Raw genomic sequence first — 21,905 nt, forward strand, 5'->3', positions numbered from 1 at the left:
CTTTCTGTGTGCACTGTTCAAAGATTTTCATTGCGCTGTCCTCACAAGTGCCCAGGCCTTTTTCTGAAGTGGTTACAGTTAATTTAGAACACTGTATGAATAGTACAGATTATTCTTTCCAATGTGCATTATCTTGCATTTGTCAGCAATGAATTACATCTGTCAATCTGCTGCTCATCCACATACCATGTAGCTTCTCCAGCCCACTGGGAAGATCTGCATGGTCTTCTGTATTAACAAACATAAAAAATGTTGAACTCCAATGATCCCTAACCATCAGAAGGGAAAGGAGTCTTGTGGCTGCTTTAAGTTGTACCAAGGGCCCTAGAAACCCTAAGAATCAAGGGAGTATAAAGATGGCATAGCCACCTTTTGATGAATCCCTTGGGTTGTAGGCATATTTGCAGTATTTTGGGGTGCACATTGTTGGGATTCCCTCCAAGACCTTTTCCACTAGGCTTATCCAGAACATCTTGTCCAGTTCTGGGAGAACACTTCATCCAGCCCTCTAGGATCCAAAGCACTCAGTTCGACTCCCCATTTTGTCACTCAGGTTCCTTTATTTGGCATACAGCAATGTAATGCTGAGTTGATCAGACTCAAATGCAGGGGATGGATGAAGGGTACATCACAGCTCCAAAGTTACACAGAAACCCTCTCTCTTTACATACATTTACACATCTCATTGAATTTACTGTACATTACATCACACATTTTTGGATTGCAGGAACCAAATCCCAGCACAGCATGGTTCCTTTGCAGGAACCAATCCCAGCACAGCATGCTCTGTCCATGCATTGTCCATGTTCGACCTATTCTTTATCTCATGTCTACTGTCATGCTGTCCGGAGTGGCTCATGACTGTGAGGGCCCATCTCAGGGTGGACTGTCAAAAACAGGGCAGACACCCCAAACTAGTGGTATGTTCTATAATTAGATTTCACCAAGCCAGTAACAAATGTGAAATGGATCCCTAATATCAGCCTTACCATGGAGTCACAGACAGTCCCCTTAGACTCTTCAGTCTATCTTGCCACCCAGGCAAGCTGGATTTAGTGATAAATGGTCACCTACACCAAAAACCACAAAATATTCAGGTTGCTTCCAATCCCAAGAGACCAGTCACTTACTCCACATCAGTTGGTACCCTAGATCTTACACCATAGACAATGCCTGTAGCCAATCCCTGTAATAAAATATCTAAAGGTTTATTAACAAGGAAAAAGAAATGAGAGTTATTTATAGATTAAAGTAAGCAAACACATCCACACAGATCTAAATCCCAAGAGTGACAGAGTTGTAGTAATCTGTCAATTCAAAATGGCTTTCAGGGCATATGCAGGGTTAACCTTTATTTTGAGTCTGATCAGCTCAGCATAGCATTGCTATATGGCAAATAAAGGTTACCCGAGTGACAAAATCCATTCACTGAAATTGTTTGCATATAAGCATAGTTGTTTATTGTGTTTCTTAGGCTTCTGGGCTCGTGAAATAGGCAGAATGATTGGACTGCACCATCCCCTCATACCTGTTCACCATCAGTATGTTGTCACATCAACTATTCCTGAAGTGAAAGTCCTGAAAACGGAATTGCCTGTGCTCCGTGACTTAGAAGGATCATATTATCTAAGACAGGAAAGGGACGGGCTTTTATTTGGTCCATATGAAAGTCAGGAGAAAATGAAACTACAGGAGTCCTGGGTAACAAATGGAGTTCCACCAGGTAATTTAAAAAAATTACATATATCTTCAAAGCTTGATAAACTATAGAAAATAGTTTAATAATATAAAGCACAGCAGCATATTTCCCTTTATAACACTTTCTTGTATGATGAGAAGTGGAAGCTATTGAAAATTTAGTTGCAACATATACTTTTTTTGCGTATCTTTCAAAATATGACTACAGCCTCTGTGAGAGACTGAACAGAAATAACACTCTGAACACGAAGGCAGTATTGTATATATGAATGAAATAGATCCATAAAAACAAAGGGCTTTGACCAGCATTAGAGAAGTCTCCTGTGCCTGTCAATCTCTTTCCTGCTTCAGTGTTGAGACTTTGTGTCGTTAATGATAATAATCATACCTAGCTCTTACATAGTGCTTCTCATCAGTAGATCTCAAAATGCTTTACCACTGCAGGTAATATCATTATCCCCATTTCACAGATGGGGAAACTGAAACTCAGATAAGTAAATGACTTGCCCAAGGTCATCCAAATGGTCAGTGACAGAGCCAAGAATAGAGTCCAAGGCCAAGTCTACACTACAGACCTATATTGGTATGTCTGCATCGCTCAGGGGTATGAAAAATCCACACCCTTGAGAGACATAGTTATACCGACCTAACCCCTGGGGCAGACAGAGCTATGTCAACAGGAGAAGCTCTGACAGAGGTAGATTAACTACGCCAACAGGAGAAGCTCTCCTGTCAGCATAGTAGTGTCTTTGCTACAGCAGCACAACTGCAAGCTGCCCTGCTATAGCGCTGTACTTGAAGACAAGCCCCAAGTCTCCTGAGTCCTAGTGCAGTGCCTGAGCTGCTAGGCCGCACTGCTTCCCCTTAGATTAAGAGAAATAAAATGAAAGCTGACTCAAATCCAGTTGCCCTCAGTTTGTGCTCTTCTTATAGGGAAATGGGGTTTTGTGAGGTAAAGATAGAAAAGGTGTGGATATACAGACTGATGAATTACATACTGCTATTGCTTATTTAAATATATAGTATGCATATATTTAAAACAAATATTTACAGTTTATTACAAATATATAATATGTATCAAATATTTGTGCAGGTTTTGGAAAGGAACTTTTTGAGTCTGATTTAGACAGAATAATGGATCATATTGAGGCTGCAATGACAATGGTCCCAGTCCTGAAACAAGCAGACATCATTAACACAGTTGCTGGTCCAATCACATATTCTCCAGACATTCTTCCTATGGTGGGACCGCATCAAGGTGTCAGGAATTACTGGGTAGCAATTGGCTTTGGGTGAGTAAATTCATCACACCATTAACTTTTGTCCGTCATGTATTAAAGTAAAGCTAATTACAATTGCATTCAATTTCAGCATCACTGACCTTGTTTTTTTAAAGTATACTGCACACTACCCTGAGCCTGCAAGTGGCCTCAACCATCTGATCATATGCATCTCCTTATATTCAGCCATATATTTGTCACTACTCCCACCCATCCTGTGGCTCTTTCTCACCAGCTCTTTTTCTGTTCTTGCTCCTCTTCTTCGGCAGCATGGAACAGTTAACCTCAAGGCCAGTGTCATGAAATCAGTAGTATTTAAAATTTTGTGTGTACCAAGATAGAATCTTGTCAGCACTGTTTCTTAGAGTACATCTTTCAGTTTATTTGTGCAAATAACTTTGGGCCATATTGGGCCACACAGTTAAACACCCACAGCCGACTCGGGTCAACTGATTCGGCCTCCTGGGGCTTGTGCTGTGGGGCTGTAAAATTGTCATGTAGACATTCAGGCTTGGGCTGGAGCCTGAGCTCTGGGACCCCATGAGGGGGGAGTGTCCCAGAGCCAGCTCTAGCCTGATCCCAAACATCTACACAGCAATTTTTAGCCCTGCAGCCCAAGCCCCATAAGCCCAAATCAGCTGACCCAAGCCAGCTGCAGCCATGCCACAGCTCTTTTATTCCAGTGTAGATGTATCCATTGTCTTCTCCATGGGCTATTTTGCAGCTGCAAAGGATTGTGCAATTCCAGTTGTGGCAAGGATGAGTAGAACAAAGGAAGCTTAACATTTGAGGTGCTAAATGGAATGTTGTATGTTTTGTGGAGGGGGGTGAAGAAGTACAAAGCAGACGGTACTAAAAGGGTATTGAGAGTATTGGCTGTTGTGGAAGGGGTGTGCCAGATGAGAGTACTGGGGGTGCCAGAGGTTGAGAAGATGGGTACTGTAGGTGAGTGTTGTTGGATGTTAGAGGTAGGTGGTAGATACTGGGGAAGGTACTGTTTGAGGAGATCAGGTGCTGCTCATTCTGTCTCATTGTGATATTCTTATATTAACATTTTCGTTAATCATGGTCTACAACGTATTCACCCTAAATTCCTTGCCACATTCCGTTACCTCAGCTGATCATTGCTCCAAGATGAATGGATAATTGCCTAATCATCAGATCAGAATCCAGTAAGGCCTTATCCACTTTTTCTTCACTTTACAAACCCTCATATATAAAATTATATAAAAGATTAAGATGCTTTCCCAGGCTCCCAAAATAAAATAGTTTGATCATTTTGAATTGAATGATTAAGTACACTTGCTATTTGAATTCAAGAGGTTTTAAAAATTTCACCTTTTAACTACACACTTAATATTCTTATCTAAAGCACTGGGTTCCAGAAAAGACTGCTTTATTACATTAATTGCACTGCCTGTGGGCCCTTTTCTCCTTCCACTGAAGTGACTTCAGTGGGAATAGGATTAAGGTCCATATCGAACTGACTGAAGACAGCATAGAGGGTTTTATTCCTATTATAAACTTAATTTTTTTAAACAAGTATACATTTGTTTAGCTTCTGAATGTTGGGACCCAAGGTTTAATGGGGATATTGGTGAGACAGGGGTATCTGTATTTCAGGGGTCATTTACACTCAGAACGCTATAGAAGCAGATGTTTCCATGTATGTTGTAATTTTGTGTGTACACTGGTAGTCTTTATCTTAGAGTTCCCAGTCAGAACGTTGTGTTTGAAGTCTAAGTGAGTGTGTGTGGTTTTTTTGTAATAATTTATTATTTGTGTGACGCCAACAGCTTGCTGCGCACTTTAGTGTGTAGATAGGTTAATAATTATTATGGGTGGGACTGGTATTGCTACATATTATTAAGGTTGCCAGACACTTCCCATTATAAGACCTAGTTTTCAGTTGTTTATAACTTTGCCAAACTTTAACCAGATAGCCTTGAAATTTTCTGTGATGGGTGTCTGCCTTAGGCCGAATAAGTTTCAGCTAAAACATTTCATCTGTTTCTGAGAATAAGGCTCAGGAAAAATATATTGTTTGGCCCATGTTAAAAAACTTCTGATGCTCTTTTGTTTGAAAAGATCTAGAGTCTCCATGCTTTGAAATAGGGACTTGAAATATGGCAGAGGGGTGGCCTTTGTGACAGGGATGGGCCTTTTGTCATCTCTATGAAAATCCATCTAAACTTGTCCAAGTTATTAGCCTGAGAAAAATCACTGATCGCATATGCTTAGTAGAGAATTGTCGGACCTTCATTACAGAAATCTCTGAAGACTCCATCCATATAGGCATGCTCCAGCCTTAGGCTGAGGTGGACTCTCTCTGCAATTGCAGTTTTGGGAGGCTGCGGGCAGGGTTGAGTCCAGGCGCTGGAAGTGAGAGCAGGGAGCTTGTCTCTCCTGTGTTTTCAACTGTTATCCAGTCAGTGTGATGAGGAAACTGCCTGATTCAAGTTCAAAGGTGACAAGAGCTGGATGGGGGAGTGGGTTGGGACAAGAGTCTGTGGAAGAGAGGTTAGGGGTATGTGGACTGAGACTGGAGGCTGGGAGGGAAGAGGGAAATTGGAACTGGGAGTTGAGGGAAGAAATGGGACAAGCTGGGCAAGGAGACTGAGACTGGGAACCACTAGACAGAGGAGACTGGAGCTGGTTGGGGAAGCAGACTAAGATTGGAAACCAGTGGGGTGGGAGAAGGGGAGTGGAGAGGAAACACCTCTGATAAGGAGCAGAGATTTCAGGGGAGAACTGACACTGGCCGTGCAAAAACACTGGGATAAGGGGACAGGGTGATGGTTTTTCTCTGTCTCTGGGGAGGGCAATAAAACTATCAGAATAGATCTGCTTCCTGTAACCTCAGAGTGCCATCTATTAGAGGCAGCTAACTTGGTTGCTGAAAATGGAAATAACAGTGGCTTTGAGTAATTCCTAGAGAAAACATTATCAAACAGTGCAAAGAGAATTTGTAATAATTGATGCCTTGTTGAAAAATTATTTCAAATGACTCAATATTGGAGGATTTGTTTCTGTTTTAAAGATATGGCATTATCCATGCTGGAGGTGTAGGAAAGTATCTCAGTGATTGGATCCTAGGTGGGGAGCCTCCTTTTGACCTAATAGAATTAGATCCCAATCGCTATGGAAAATGGATCACCACCCAATATACAGCAACAAAAGCAAGAGAGTCTTATGGATTTAACAACATTGGTAAGAAGATAATTTATAAAGCATTTTTCATATCCTAAAATATAGGACTTTGCACTTGTGTAAAACATCTCCTTTCTTTTGTTGTGGATTAACAGAAAGATGAAGCCTGATGCCCCACTGCCTTGCAACTAGTGTAGTCACTTAGGCCTAGATGCGCAAAAGGAATTAAGTGCCTAAGTCCTATGGGAACCACTCCAATGCACAAAACTGCAGCCAAACCCGGTAGGCGCCTAAATTTTCCAGGTAAAAGTTTCCTGGGTGCCTAAGTGTCTACCTCTGGACATGCTCACTGCTGCCTCACTCCAGGCATCTCTCCTGCCTGGGCCTCAGAATGCATCACAAAGCAGGGGAAGATAGGCATTTGGCTGGCTAAGTCATATCTGGGACCCAATCCAGTAGGAGCCCTGTGAGCACATCTACCGAACCCTCCCATTTTACAGGTCATATAGCCTAGGCTCCAGCCCAAGCCAGAATGTTTACATCACAATGAAACAGCCCCTTAGCTCATGTCCTGTGAGCCTGAGTCAGCTGGCATAGGACAGCTGTGGGTTTTTAATTGCAGTGTAGACATACCCTAAGCTGTCTCTCTCTCCCCATTCATTGTACAGGGAGGCTAGGCACCTAACTCAGGTGCCTAAAAGTTAGGCACTGTAACATTCAGCATTGCAACACCTGACTCCCTTTGTTCATGCAGACTTTGCAGTTGTGCAAAGTGAATGGAAAATTAATAGAAAACATTACCCTTCTGATTTGGTAGCATGATACCAAATACCTCTACAGAGGTTCTCAAACTGTGGTCCAGGGACCACCAGCAGTCCACGAGCTCCATTCAGGTGGTCCACAGATATTTCTCTCTAAGGTGCACACCTGGACAGCCACACACAAGAGAATGAAGGGGCACCCACCTAATTACTGGAGCTGCGCAGGCATGGCTCCACTAATTAGGTGCCTGGACCCTGGAGAAGACGCACATGTAAGGTGAGGTGGTGGCCTTGGGGGGAATATAGGGTAGGTGCGAGGGGGCAGTGGGGTGAGAAGAGGGGGTGGGGGGAATTTGGGATGTGCAGGGCTGTGGCGGCCAGAGAAAGAGGTGACTTTCCCCAGCTCCAGGGCTGCGGCTGCCAGGGAGAGATGGCCCTCCTTCCCAGCCCCAGCTTGGGGGCTGCTGCGGCAGGGGAGAGAGGGCATATCCATCACATTAGAAAGGTAAGACTACTGATACTAAAATATGAGTTGTGTGCTTTTATTTGTAGAACAAAAAATGTTAACTATTATTAAGATTTTTTGTATATAGTGGTTTTATTCAAAGCGCTTTACAGTAGTTAGCTAATGGTACACACAACATTTGGAAAGGTCATTAAGTGGTCTGCCGAGACCTTCAGCAATTTTCAAGTGGTCCGCGAAAAAAAAGTTTGAGAACCACTGCTCTAGAAATTTGCTTTGTAGCTATATTAGAAATATTTATTTTAGGTATGCAGTTGCTGACTTTTTTTTACCATGTTTTGCTTTCTTGGTGTACGATATCTAGTGTCCCTCTTTTCTTTTTTCCGTTCTAGTTGGTTATCCTAAAGAAGAAAGGTTTGCTGGGAGACCTACAGAGAGAGTCAGTGGGCTTTATGAAGTGCTTAAATCTAAATGCTCAATGGGTTTCCATGCAGGATGGGAGCAACCTCATTGGTTCTACAAGCCTGGAGATGAGATTGGATACAAGTAAATGAACGATTACCAATTTTGTATTGGTCTATTGTCCTGAAGGCAAGAGTTGATTGAATTAGGATTGAATTAGGATTTTCAGTCAGTTTAGCCAAAGAAGGTCTCAGAAGCAACTCTTCTGTTATTTTTTTGGTTGGTCTGATTTTGTTATCTATATTTTAAAATCTATTTAATTCTCAAGATACATAAATTCTAAAGCACAGATATAGAATTACACTGTAACCTTACTAACCGCAGCATGCAGCTGCACTGGCCGGGAGCAGACTAGAGAGCAAACTGTAACTATAAAGTCACATTTCCTCCCTTACTTCCCACTTGTTCTGCAGGGAGTAAATTATTTCACCTCTTTTCATGGAACTAACTTACTCCCTCTGTGCAACCGGTGAGTAAAGGTGGCGGGGCCCAGGATCCTCCCCACCTTTTTCTGCTCTCCGCTCCCTGCCTGTTTGCTTCCAGTGGGAGGTATCAGGCAAGAAGCTCTGTTTTCCCATCCTCAGCTGTAGTCACAATTTGTGCAAGGCTCAGCAGGGGAGTAAGGAGAGCCCTACTCTTCCCTGTGCAGCTAGGTGGGTGAAGCCTTCAACAATCTAACCCATAATAAAGGACTCAGCAAATTCAGCAGTAAATTTACCCAGAGTTAATTAATGAAGAAGTAGAAATTTTTTCTTACACTTTAACAATTCAAACTGTTACATAGTTTATTGTTGCCAATTTTGTTTTTGACTCTCATGTTAAATGAATTAATATTTAACCCATTGTTACACTGAGGAAAATAATGGATAAACTACCTAAAATAAGAGAGACTAGGTTCTAATGCTTTTGAATGACTTGCAAAACGAAGAATTTTGGGAATATATTTTGCTGAATAGATCACAAAATGGCTAGACTGTAATAACCAGATGTGTATTCTGTTTTTTATGTGCGTAAATACTCTGTTTCAGACCCAGTTTTTGGCGCACGAACTGGTTTGAACCTGTGGGTCGTGAATATAAGCAGGTTATGGAAAAAGTTGGTGTGATTGACCTGACACCATTTGGCAAGTTTATTGTCAAAGGGAATGATTCGGTTAAACTGTTGGATCACCTGTTTGCAAATGTCATTCCAAAGGTAAACAGAACTATGATAATGTAACTAATTTAGGTCACGCTGGAAGAGTTCCAGAAATGGGAGACAGGGAAGCAGAGGCATAATAATGTGATCATCTTTATATTTCATCTCACAGAAAAAACACTAAAGAGGAATCCTCTGGAAATCCTTTTGTGTCAAATGAGACTTTTTGCTAGATCAAGACTATACACAGCAGAGATTGTATTGGATTAACTCAGAGTTGTAAACACCTCTTAGACACCTTTGGCAGGCTTGTGGCATGCTCATCCTTTTGGTACCAATTCCTGCATGCCTTATTCACATGACTCAAGGGGAACAATTGTGTGAATAAGGCAAGCACAATTTTTGGCTTTGATGAACAGCAAACTTAAGAAAAAAAATTGGGATGTTAGATGGGGTGGGATCTGAGTTACTACAGAGAATTCTTTCCTGGGTATCTGGCTGGTGAATCTTGCCCATATGCTCAGGGTTCAGCTGATCGCCATATTTGGCATCGGGAAGGAATTTTCCTCCAGGGCAGATTGGAAGAGGCCCTGGAGGTTTTTCGCCTTCCTCTGTAGCTTGGGTCACTTGCTGGAGGATTCTCTGCACCTTGAAGTCTCTAAACCATGATCTGAGGACTTCAATAGCTCAGACATAGGTGAGAGGTTTATCTCAGGAGTGGGTGGGTGAGATTCTGTGGCCTGCGTTGTGCAGGAGGTCAGACTAGATGATCATAATGGTCCCTTCTGACCTTAATATCTATGAATCTATGACTGAATTTGCATTGGAAATCTATTCTTCAATCAGTTTTGGCTTGAGAAAGTCTTCTGTAACATACACATAACAAATATTTATAAAGACCTTGACCAAACCTTTATTTCAAGCAACGGATTGTTAATTTCTTTCATATGAAAAATGTGAAATTTCCATTATAAATCATAATCCTGAGCAATAGGACATTAATCTTCTACTAATGAGGTTAAAAACAGAAGAAAGAGAGAGAGAGTCATACTTTCTAATATAAGTGATATGGTTAAAGATTTTTGTATAACTAATGTACACAAGCATTTTGTTTTCACATTTTGCACCAAGGACCTGCAAGAGCTCAAAGGATTTATTTTGCAAATGAAATTATTATATGTTCTACTATGTAGATGGGTGCTACAAATATAAGTCACATGTTAACACCGAGAGGCCAAGTCTATGCTGAGCTAACCGTGTCTCACCTGTCTCCAGGGGAGTTTTTGCTGGTGACTGGTTCTGGGTCAGAGCTCCATGATCTGAGGTAAGCGTGTATATAGGTAAATACAGTACACAGATAGATACAGATACATACATCTGTGAGTGATGCCTTATTCTGTGATTTGTTCCATTGGAATCAATGGGAATACTTGCATATTTAAGTACTAAACTTGAATAAGAGTGGCAGAACTGGCTCAATGTATTTATTTGTAAAGAACTTCAACAGTTTTGTTTGGTCCCCCAACTATGCCTTCGGATTTCTTAAGAAAACTTATCAGACTATATACTATAAGATTTTGAATACTACCTTCTTTATTTATTTTGTGAACTTTATGAGAGACTTGGTTGTTAAGAGTTAAAGCTGAACTTTTCACTAACAATTTAAATAGTCTGAGGAATCTACAGTGTATGATTATGTCAGGAATGTGTATCTGTTTTAAGAGATTTCTTATGCTCACTGTGTTTACTGCTTGCTCTTCTTTGTTGCCTTTGTGGTTATACATATTTTGGATCTAAAGGCATATCCATTTTAAGTCCTATGATCCTTTCGACCCTCTACTCTAGGACTGCTGTTTCCCCTTTTAAAACCTCTCCTCTAACTCTGTACTAAACTGCCTCAATTATTGCACTTATCTATTGCACTTATCCTACATCTAAAAAAACTTATTTTACACCAGTTATTAACCTGCCTTTGTGATGAAGTATACACTGCAGTTGGGTCTCAAGAGGGTTCAGGGGTCCTGGAAAGAAACATACTCATAAATCCCTCCCTTTCCCATGCTCTTCTGCAGACTCAGGGATCAGGGAGGAAAGGGTAGAGGGCCTGCCAGGTCCAGCTGCTTCATATACCAAGGAAGGAAGGGAAGAAGGGGGAAGTACACTGGGGAAGAGACTGCCCTAAAAACAGTAGAATGTGGGTTGTGCTGTTCAAAGCAAATAGGCTTTCTGATTATTTTGGGACTGTTTGTGCCCCAGAAGAGAAGAACTGGGTCTGGAAGAGAGAATCTGGTGAAATGTGGTACAAGAAGTAGGATCCAGAATCCCCTTTTAGTTGTTGAAGCTGGGGAGTAATAGCAGCACTTGCAAGCCTTACTGCTCCAGCTATTATCATAGCAGTGGAAGCAACAGGAGCAAGAGCAGAAGGCTCTTGTCTGCAAATCAACAGCAGCGGCAGTAGCAGTTTCAGAAGCTCCTCATTTGCATGAACACTTTATTCTTTTTCGGGCCTCCACAGGTCATGATGGTGGTGTGGCTGATCACTATGCCCTCTTTCACACTGCCCTGACTATCCTCAGGCTCAGTCAGGTTGGTGTGGAGCTCCCCTCCCTGGGAATAGGCCTTAGGATTTGGCCCATCATGATTAATAATAAATAAATATTAGTAATTGCCAGATTAATGGGTTAAAGCAGGTAGTTTGGTCAATATGTCTGGCGGCTGCCTCATACCCATGATTTCCATATTGTTTTGTCTTTTCAAGCACTGCTGAATACTTATATGGCAATCTGTTTGGGCTCTTCATTATTTGTGTGTGTGTACATCGCCAAGCACAGTAGAGCTCTGATCTTTGGTTGGGGCCTCTAGGCTCTACCACAAGTGCACAAGTTTTAATTATCATCATCGTACAGAACACTTACTTTGAATGTTACAATAAATCTATGGTCTATGGCCCCAGGAACAAATGCTAAAATTGTTACCTTGACTGAGAATGTTAATAAAACTCTTGTCTTTCACATGCAGATGGATAGAAGAGGAGGCACTGAAGGGTGGATACAATGTTGAGATTAAAAATATTACAGATGAGATGGGAGTACTTGGCATAGCAGGTCCATTTGCCCGAAAGGTTCTCCAGAAACTGACCACTGAGGATCTTAGTGATTCTGCATTTAAATTTCTTCAGTCCAGACATATTAAACTTTCTGATATTGCTGCTACTGCTATTAGGATATCCTATACAGGTAAGAGGTAGGGAAAACAGACTATCAAAATAATTGGGCAGCGAGGAAAATAACTGGTATGACTAAAATTATGTTGAGAAATGAAACTGATGATGTGTTCGAAAGCATTAGATTAATCAAATTATAAATAGACATAAATGAGAGAGAAACGGTACATTGGTTGTCAAACATTTTCTGGTTAGGAACTAAGAAGGATTTCCAAGATCTTTCAAAGAAAAAAATACACCAAAGTGTATATATATATAATTTTTTTTTTACAGAACTAAAGGTCAGTTTTGAAAACTGTAATCTTTGGTGGGAAATCAGTGTTAAGGAATGATTTTGGATTACTACTAAATTAGTATCTGTAAAGTGCCTTGAAAACAGAAAGCATAAGTGCTAAATTTTTATTATTTCCCCTTTTTTCTGTGCCAGTCACTTTTTATTTTCATTTGTCTCTATGTCCATCTCTACCATACTGAGCCAAATTCAGAGCTCAGTCTGAGGCAGTCCATGTTGGTGTAACTGGCATCTTCCAGTATATATATTATACCAGTGTAGACTTAGACTTGAGTAATTTACCAATTGATAATTTATATGTCCCTTAAACATCATCTCTGACTTTGGCCTTCTTTCCTGTCCTCTTCTTACTGAATCGTTTATTTCCCAGGTTTGGGTCATCAGTTTAAATTATAGGTTTCAGAGTAACAGCCATGTTAGTCTGTATTCGCAAAAAGAAAAGGAGTACTTGTGGCACCTTAGAGACTAACCAATTTATTTGAGCATGAGCTTTCGTGAGCTATAGCTCACTTATAGTGCCATTATTTATGTACTGAGGCACAATTCTTTCAGGAGCTCCTGTGGGGAAGGGAAATTTCTGCACTCCCTTACTAATGAGTTCTGTGTAATAGGGAAATTTGGCCCTAATTTTCATAACATTTATCTCTGCAGTAATAATGCTAGCACTAAATATATTGGGATTATTTAATTCTAAATTTGATTAGTCTGTTAACTTTTGTTTTATAACAGGTGAACTGGGTTGGGAACTCTACCATAGAAAAGAAGATTCTGCAGCTCTATACAATGCCATCATGGAAGCAGGCCAGGAAGAAGGAATCGATGACTTTGGAACTTATGCTCTGAATGCCTTAAGGCTGGAAAAAGCTTTCCGGGCCTGGGGGGCAGAGGTTTGAAAACACAGTTATTTTTACAATTCAATTTTTTTTAAATATGGGTTTTAGTCACAACTAGATAGAAAGAGCTACATTTTGTTCTGGGTTTCTCAATCTGCAATGGAGAGAAATCAGACGGATTTTATTTTAGTCAGGGGAAACTACTATTATGATGAACTGTGCCTTTCCCACGTAAAAATAACTACTATACTCATTAAATTTCTGGCAGAGAAATATCTATTTTGGATGCACCTCAGTTGTTCATGGTTGTGTTGATTTCATTTTATTTTGACAAGATGTCTCATTTCTTATTGAGTTATAGTTTTATTGTGTATGTTAAAACATGCTTCATTTGGATAGCATTAGGTACTCTGCTTAAAATTACACACATGCAGCTCTCGGTGAATTGCACCTGGCTAACAGAAGAATTTAACCCACTATACATAAAAAATAAAAAGGATTAAATGGAAAACTAGAAACAAAAGAAGTGAAAACAATGGGGGAACCTGCGGGGCCATCACTTATGGATTAAATATTTATTTTTCTAACAGATGAACTGTGACACTAATCCTCTGGAAGCTGGACTGGACTATTTTATCAAGTTAAACAAGGTATGTCTGTATTATTTTAAAAGTTATGTTATCTGGAAGGTTCTTTCCATAAGTGTTTTAAAAGAAAAAGCAATTTTCTATGCATGCAAATACAGATATTTGTAAATGGGTGAAGCAAAGTCTTAGTGTTACACTAAAGTAATGCCTTTATTATAAGTAGCTTTTTTGCAAAAAAGGTTTAACATTTTTCTCCACGTTTGTTTTTGCCAAAATTATATATTAGATCAGACAGTTTTAAATGTACCATCTATGTACATATGTACAAATACGAGTATGTACGTCTTTTTAACATATTAAAATAATAGCATTTTCAGTAGATTGGATATTTAAAGACCCTCAAGGCAAGTATCATTTTTAAAGCAGACTAATGTACTAATGTACTAATTGCACTGCTACATTTGTTTTATAGCGAACCGGAAATGTTTCAATCTGCCTTCTATTATTTTATGAGTTATTCAATGCAGCAGTATTTTCTCTGATCTCATGTGATATTTATTCTGGTATAGTAAATATTGGCCTGAGCAATAAATATTTCAAAAGAATTGCTCAATGCGAATTTGATGAATTAGACACAATAAGCTAAATCAGTGTTAGCGTAAAACTTAGTTATAAAGCCACTGAAGAGATGGCATCAGCAAAATGGATTGCTGCATAATTCGAAACGTAGGGAGTGGGACTGGGCTCAGAGCATAATATTGGTTGTATTTAAATATAAACTACAGGAATTAACACAAGTTATACTTCTCTTTACTGACATAATTGTTTGGGGATAATTCATTGGCAAATTTTATACTGCATCAAACTTTATGTTCAAAATAATAGATGTAGTTATTGCTTTTAATGGGCCTTTCAAACTATCTAACAATTAAAATAGTATAGGTTAGACTCTGCTTTGAATTATATCATGTGAGTCACTCCAGCTTTAAATTGGTGCAAATGAAATCAGAATTTGGCACAACTTGCCCATTGTATCTACCCTAGTTATATAGATAATAGATCAATTTTTTTCTTGGGGTTACCCTTTGCAATCTGATTGAAGTCTACAGAATTTCTCCAGATGTACACTGATGCAAATGATCATCCAAGAGCCTGAAATATATATGCAAAGATGTTTAATAATTATTAGAGTCTATTTCTGAAGTAATAGTTAATTTTCTTTTAAGCAGTAACACAGAATTGGCAGTGCATTAAAAGAGCACCACGGTCAAATGTTGCTATCCAAAGGAAAGGTTCAGTGATAGCCATAAAATTATAAAGTCCAGTTTGTACAGAAAAATAAATGTGACAGAACATTGTCTTTATTTAGCAGTGCATATAATGGGCATGACAGTGACATCTGAAGGTTCCAGTTGTATCCAGAGTTTTAAAGCCATTTTATGACAAAGTATATCTCAAGTTTCACAGGGTGTAATATTCAAGTTCACAGATGGTATCAAGAATAACCTAATACTCAGCACCAGGGTTAAAGCCCCTGCCTTACTTTCAGCTGTAAATGTCTTGTCGGTGCTGTCTCCCCTCGGTGCAAACATGATGGGTTCGTGTCAAAGCCCCCCTGGGGACGCGCATCCTCTGATGTCGGCAGGCATGTCTGCTGTACTTTGTGACAATGCATCCAATTGTATCTGTGATCTCTGACAGTCCACCAAAATTAGGTTGGATATTAGGAAAAACTTTTTCACTAGGAGGGTGGTGAAACACTGGAATGCGTTACCTAGGGAGGTGGTGGAATCTCCTTCCTTAGAAGTTTTTAAGGTCAGGCTTGACAAAGCCCTGGCTGGGATGATTTAATTGGGGATTGGTCCTGCTTTTGAGCAGGGGGTTGGACTAGATGACCTCCTGAGGTCCCTTCCAACCCTGATATTCTATGATTCTATGAATTGCAACTTGGATTGTTGCAACTCTTCACAGGCGTGGTCATCATGTTGCTATCTCACGCGACTGTCTTGGTACATCAATCGCAGGACTAACAGAAGCAAGGCCGATAGATCACGGACATCATGAGGTGGAAGATTCTTTACTTCTGTATTCTGGTGGCCCCAACATTTATATGGGGTAGCACTTCTACTGCAAAGTGAGGCCAAGTCCTCCCTGACAACCTGGATACCCATGTCTCCTCGTTTACTTACTGCATGTCTTAAACATTGGCACGGTTACCTCACTGTCATAGCAGTCTACACGCCGACAGAGGAATCTGTTGACTCAGTTAAAGATCATTTCTATGATCAATTGGAACATCTAGTATGCACAGTCGCTCCACATGATAATCTCATGATCCTGGGTAACATAAATGTAGTTACAGGCTCCCTGCGAACTGGGTTTGAACAGGTCATTATGATTCAGGCACACCCAATGATAACTCTCGTCACTTGCTTACATTCTGTGCCTCCCAGAATTTTTCCATTCTTGGGTCATAGTTCAAGCAGTGACGCATACACCAGATGTCATGGATCTCTCATGATGGTGTCACTCAGAAGGAATTGGACCACATCATTACATGTGATAGGTGTCTCTTCGCCTCCTGTAGAGTATATCTTGGTGCAGAATTCGCGGCGAACACAGATCACCATCTAGTGGTCACTTGTATGGTGTTGATGCTCCAACGAGCAGGTAAGCCCTCTGCGATGATGAAGAAGTTTGACATCGACACACTGTGTGTGCCAGGTTTAGCCAACAGGTTTTGTATTGATGTCAGCAACAGATTCTCAGGTCTAGCTAATCTGCCAGATGATGTGGAGGTTGCCTGGTCCCTGTTCACTTCTACCCTCAACTAATCTGCTGAGCAGATGATTGGCTACAGGCATTCAGCATGCCAACCATGGCTATCGGAGGAGGCCTTCCAGATCATTAAATTGAAAGCCGCATGGTGATAAGCGCACTCATAATCAGCTGAAGCAAAAATTTAACACCCTGACACTCCGATATCACAAGGCATATTATAACAAAGTTGCGGATGATGTCAAATTTGGCTTAGCCAGGGGCAACTTGAAGCCAGCATTCCACACCATTCGCAACCTCAGCGGTCAAGAGGTAGTTACTACAAACGGCATGTTCAGAGCTGGATGATGTGGCAGTCACAGTAAGAGCTACAGGCCCATCACCTTGCTCTCCATTCCAGGGAAGGTGTTTGCGCATGTTTTGCTGGCACGCCTGGAGCCTTTGCTACACTGGAAGCACTGTCCCCAACAGTCAGGCTTTACAAGGAACATGTCTACAATAGATGCAATTTTGGCCCTTCGCTTGTTGTCGGAGATACAGCGCGAGTTCAGGAAGCCCCTGCATGAAGCGTAGGTTAATCTTAAGGCTGCATTTGATTCAGTAGACCATGTTGTGTTATGGATGGCCTTAAAGGGTGTAGGTGTCCCTACCACTCTGCTGAACTTGATTAGAGAGCTGCATAATGGAACCACTGCCCGTGTTCATCAGGGGAGCTGGATGTCAGTGCCTTTTAAATCAATATCTGGTGTTAGGCAGGGTTGCGTTCTGGCCCTGCACACTTTTGTCAGGCAATGGATTTAATAATGCAGCATTCCGTCAGGTCCATAGGCTTTGAGATTGGTGATCTCTCACTCACAGACCTTGACTACGCTGTTCTTTTAGTACAGAGCCCTGACAAGTTTCATGAGGCACTCCAGCATATGGAAGAGGAGTCAGCTAAGATTGGTCTCCACATTTCATGGTCAAAGATGAAACTGCAAAATCTAGGACCACGTCCACCTGCGACTCCAATCTCTTTGAACAGCGAAACTGTTGAATCAGTTTCCAGCTTTTGCTATCTAGGTTCTATACTGACCAGCTCCTCCAATTCTCACACGGAGGTTCTCCATCAGATTGGCACTGCAGCATCTGCCATGGGCCGTTTACAAGGGATATGGAATCAACATCATCTTAGTATGACAACCAAGTTCAGGATTTATTCAAGCTGTATCCTTCCCATACTGTTTTACGGCTGCAAAACATGGACACTACACTGCGAGACTGGACAAAGCTGGAGGCTTTCCGCACAAAAGGTCAACGTCGTATACTGGGCATAAAGTGGAATGACTTAATCTGTAATGCAGATGTTTATGGTCGCTCGGGTCTACAGGCTACTGGATCTATTGTCCACAGGCAGCGCCTTACGCTTTTCAGACATGTCACAAGGATGCCACAAGACGTTCCACCGAGCGTCATTCTCCAGGTGGCTTGTAACATCCAGGATAAAATTCCACCAACCGAAGGATGGAGGCCGTCCAGAGGCAGACCCCCTATTATGTGGGTTCATCAAGTCTGTTCCGATGTTGGATTCTCAGGCCATCAAACCTTTGCGGTTGTGCAGGAACAGACCAAATGGCGAATGATCACTACGGCCAACTGTCTGGCTAAGCGTTGAAGAGGAGAAGGAAGCTGGAGGTTTTGGCAGCTGGGTGAGGACCACTGGATTTTTTGAGATTTTACAGTAAGCACATTAGCTGGGTGTTTCTCCTAAACTGATCTGTTGTGAAATAGTTAACAATGTTGTTATTTGTATTGTCATCTTTAGATTTTAGAATTAACAACCCATTCCCATGAATTGGGCAACTACCATCTCTCAAAGGTATTGTTTAAGGCAGTCTGTAGGCCCAGGAAGACACCACTACTTCAGTTTATACTTGGTTCACATTTTCATGGTTATCTTTGGAACAGTAAGGGCTAGAAACATTTTTTTTAAACAAAAGCTAAGATTGTGAAGCATAATTCTTTGGCAAGGGGGGGAATTCCAAGGCAAATTTCAGGACTTAGAATCACAGAATACATTGGGCCTTATGTATGCAGAGACATAAAATTTCTATATTCCTGTTGAATATTGTACTTGTATATTATAAATGTGAAGGCATTATACAGGACTGTAAAGCACTCATTCATATAAAATGGTTGATTATGACAAAATAATACAACATTCTCAACGATAATTTATGGTTGTAATGAGCCGATATTCAGTAACCATTTTTGAGCATTTATGGACATTACATTTGCCATGATTAAGAGAAGATACATTGGGAGGAGGTGGCAGGAGGACCAGTGCTTATTGGTAAAATTTCTAAAAGGAATGAGGCCCCACAAAAGGTCTCAAGGGCAAAGAGCAAAGTACATAGTGTGTTGTAATTAGCAAAAATGCGGTGTACAAAAAAAACAGAAGAATGAAAAATTCATTCCCTGGCTGGGAAGTTATTGGACTTTTAGAATCGGGGGAAAGATCATTTTGAAAGGGAAACTTTCTCTGGCTGCTGCTTCTTCCCCTGTATATAAATCACAGAGACGTCTTTCTAATGGGATAATTATTGAGAAGCTTTGCAAAGTGTTTTCAGTTAAACACTCAAAGATTAAAATGATACTATATCTGTGAAACACTAAGCAAAATCACAGGTCATTTTTACCATTAGGAACACTCAACCAGCCTCAAATTATAGTGAAAAACTTCCACATTACTTCAAATAGCTTTCAGAAATGAACTTTCTTCAGAAAGATTTTCCATGTTTCCCAATGGCAAGATGAATGCAATATTGCCACTAGTCAAAAGAATACAACGATACAAAATTACTTACAGAACTGAATTTTCAGTTTTTCTTTTAAGCTACACACAACAGTGCCATCATCTGGACACCAGTTGCAATAACTGGGTAAAAAGAAAAGGAGTACTTGTGGCACCTTAGAGACTAACCAATTTATTTGAGCATAAGCTTTCGTGAGCTACAGCTCACTTCATCAGATAACTGGGTAGTTTAGTTTGTGGGAAGATAATTCTAGATAATGAGACACTTTGTGCTTCTACTGTCAACCTTTTTGACCCGTGTTGTTAGCCAATATTTGAAGTGTTGCAGGTTATTTCTGTTAGTAGGAGAAATTGATGAAGGTGTTAGGTATTTCTTTGATGCAATCCTGTTTATTTACAAAGAATGTATATGTTCCCTGAACATAAACACAGACATAGTATTATTTATGAATAAATATTATTGTTTATTAATATAGCATCTTAGCCTTAGGCCATAGTGTACAAAAATAAATACATATTTAAAAATTAACACGTTACAGTAAAACACGCATGTTTAAAATACAAAAACTAAAAACACAAAATCAACCCTTCTCCTAAGTTCAAGTAAACTTTTAAAATCACTCCCCATAAAAACAATATGCAAAAATAAAATAATAAAGGTTAGAAATACATTATTTCATGTACGTCACAAAGAGCCTTTCTTTCACATACTTTTTTCTTGGTTTTGCAGCTGACCAGGCAAATAGGGCAACCACCGTATTAATTAAACTTTTTCATTACATAGTAAGTATTCTAGTTGTCGATCCCATGCAATAACAGGCATTTGAGCCAAGAATGGGGTTAACCATTTGTTTCTCAGGTAACAATTTAAGCTGCAAGAAAGTAAATAATTCAACCTGGCCAGACCAGTATGGACAAAAACAATTTGCTGTCTGTGCCAGCATAACTCCCATCCAGATAGGCTGACAGTGTGGCTTGAAAGCAGAGAGCCATGAAGGCCCTCCCTAACACACTATTGTTAAAAATATTGTATTTCTTGTAACCCTGGATACTCTTTAGATGAGAAAGCCAAGGATATGTATTTATTGCATAGACAACTGCTATATCCAATTGGTTGCAAATATTTTCCAATCTAAACATAAGGATTTCACATTCTTGACTCTAGTTCTAGTCCGAGCCCCCAGCCGGAGCCCCCTCCTGCACCCAAATTCCTTCCCGAAGCCCACACCCTGAACCCCCTCCCGCATCCCAAACCCCTGCCCCATTCCTGAGCCTCCTTCTGCACCTAAACTCCCTCTCAGAGCCTGCACCCCCTCCTGCACTCTGAATCCCTTGGCCCCAGCCCGGTGAAAATGAGCAACTGAGCAAGGGTGTGGGAGAGCAAGCAATGGAGGGAGTCCTACTGCACCATCTGCTGCAAAGGCAAGGAGCTGCTGATGTGTAGCAATGCATTACCACGTCTGCCAGCAGCATCCAGGAGACGTACAGTGATGGTGAGCTGAGCGGCCTCCATGCTTGCCGTGGTATGGCGTTTGCATGGGTAACCCAGGAAAAAAGGCACAAAACGATTGTCTGCCGTTGCCTGATGACATGTACCCAAAACCACCCGCGACAATGTTTTTGCCTCATCAGGCATTGGGAGCTTAACCCAGAATTCCAGTGGGCAGTGGAGACTGCGGGAACTGTGGGATAGCTACCCACAGTGCACCACTTTGTAAGTCGATGCTAGCCACGGTGGTGAGGATGCAGTCTGCCGACTTAATGCGCTTAGTGTGGACGTACAGAATCGACTGTATAAAATCAGTTTCTAAAAATCGACTTCTATAAAATCAACCTAATTTCGTAGCGTAGAAGGCTACACACACTACTCATTGCAAGGTGCCGAAGGTAATGAAATGTGGCAGGAAAGAAAACAAACATAGGATCTGATTCTCTAGTGCCTTACATCATATGTAGTCATTTACAGCTGTGCAAAGTGGGTGTAAAATTCTCCTGTTCTGATGTGGTATATTTTACACTCACTCTGCATTTACTTTTGACAGGTATAAGTGGCTACACAAGCGCTACAGCAGTGAAGAGTCAAGCCCATAGAGTGGTTGAGCAGCAATGTTCCCTCTAATTTTTAACAGGCCGTGTGCTCAAAAAAAGTCTTCTGTGCCGCTGCTGAAGCAAAAAAAGAAAGAAAGCTGCTGCCGAAGTCGGAGTGCGCGCGGTGTTTCGCCGTGTGTGCAGGGTTTAAGATCTGTGTGCGCGCGCACACACGCACAGCTTAGAGGGAACAGGGTTGAGCAGTAGCTTCACAGCATGCTGCTCCTTGAACCAAAGACACATTGAGAGAGCCTTTTTTACTGGGAAAGGCTCAACAGTTTCACAGACATGGGGTCAGGGTGGGGTGAGAAGAAGCTGCAGAACAACCTGTCTGCAAAAGTAGCTGTGGCCCTTTGTTT

At 41.0% G+C, this 21,905-nt stretch overlaps 1 protein-coding gene across 1 annotated transcript in view; it reads left to right on the top strand.

Moving 5' to 3' along the window:
- The window catches only part of DMGDH (dimethylglycine dehydrogenase), a 67,995-nt gene that overhangs the window by 32,957 nt on the left and 13,133 nt on the right, over positions 1-21,905 (top strand). Inside the window, exons 6-14 of the mRNA XM_084628482.1 lie at positions 1,475-1,723; positions 2,792-2,990; positions 6,019-6,188; positions 7,745-7,898; positions 8,843-9,008; positions 10,145-10,275; positions 11,970-12,187; positions 13,196-13,353; positions 13,890-13,949. Coding sequence (XP_084484608.1) covers positions 1,475-1,723; positions 2,792-2,990; positions 6,019-6,188; positions 7,745-7,898; positions 8,843-9,008; positions 10,145-10,275; positions 11,970-12,187; positions 13,196-13,353; positions 13,890-13,949 — 1,505 coding nt within the window. The remainder of the gene's footprint in view (positions 1-1,474; positions 1,724-2,791; positions 2,991-6,018; positions 6,189-7,744; positions 7,899-8,842; positions 9,009-10,144; positions 10,276-11,969; positions 12,188-13,195; positions 13,354-13,889; positions 13,950-21,905) is intronic.

The sequence above is a fragment of the Lepidochelys olivacea genome (genome assembly GCF_965140295.1).
Source record: "Lepidochelys olivacea isolate rLepOli2 genome assembly, chromosome: 5".
In the NCBI taxonomy this organism is placed as follows: Eukaryota; Metazoa; Chordata; order Testudines; family Cheloniidae; genus Lepidochelys; species Lepidochelys olivacea.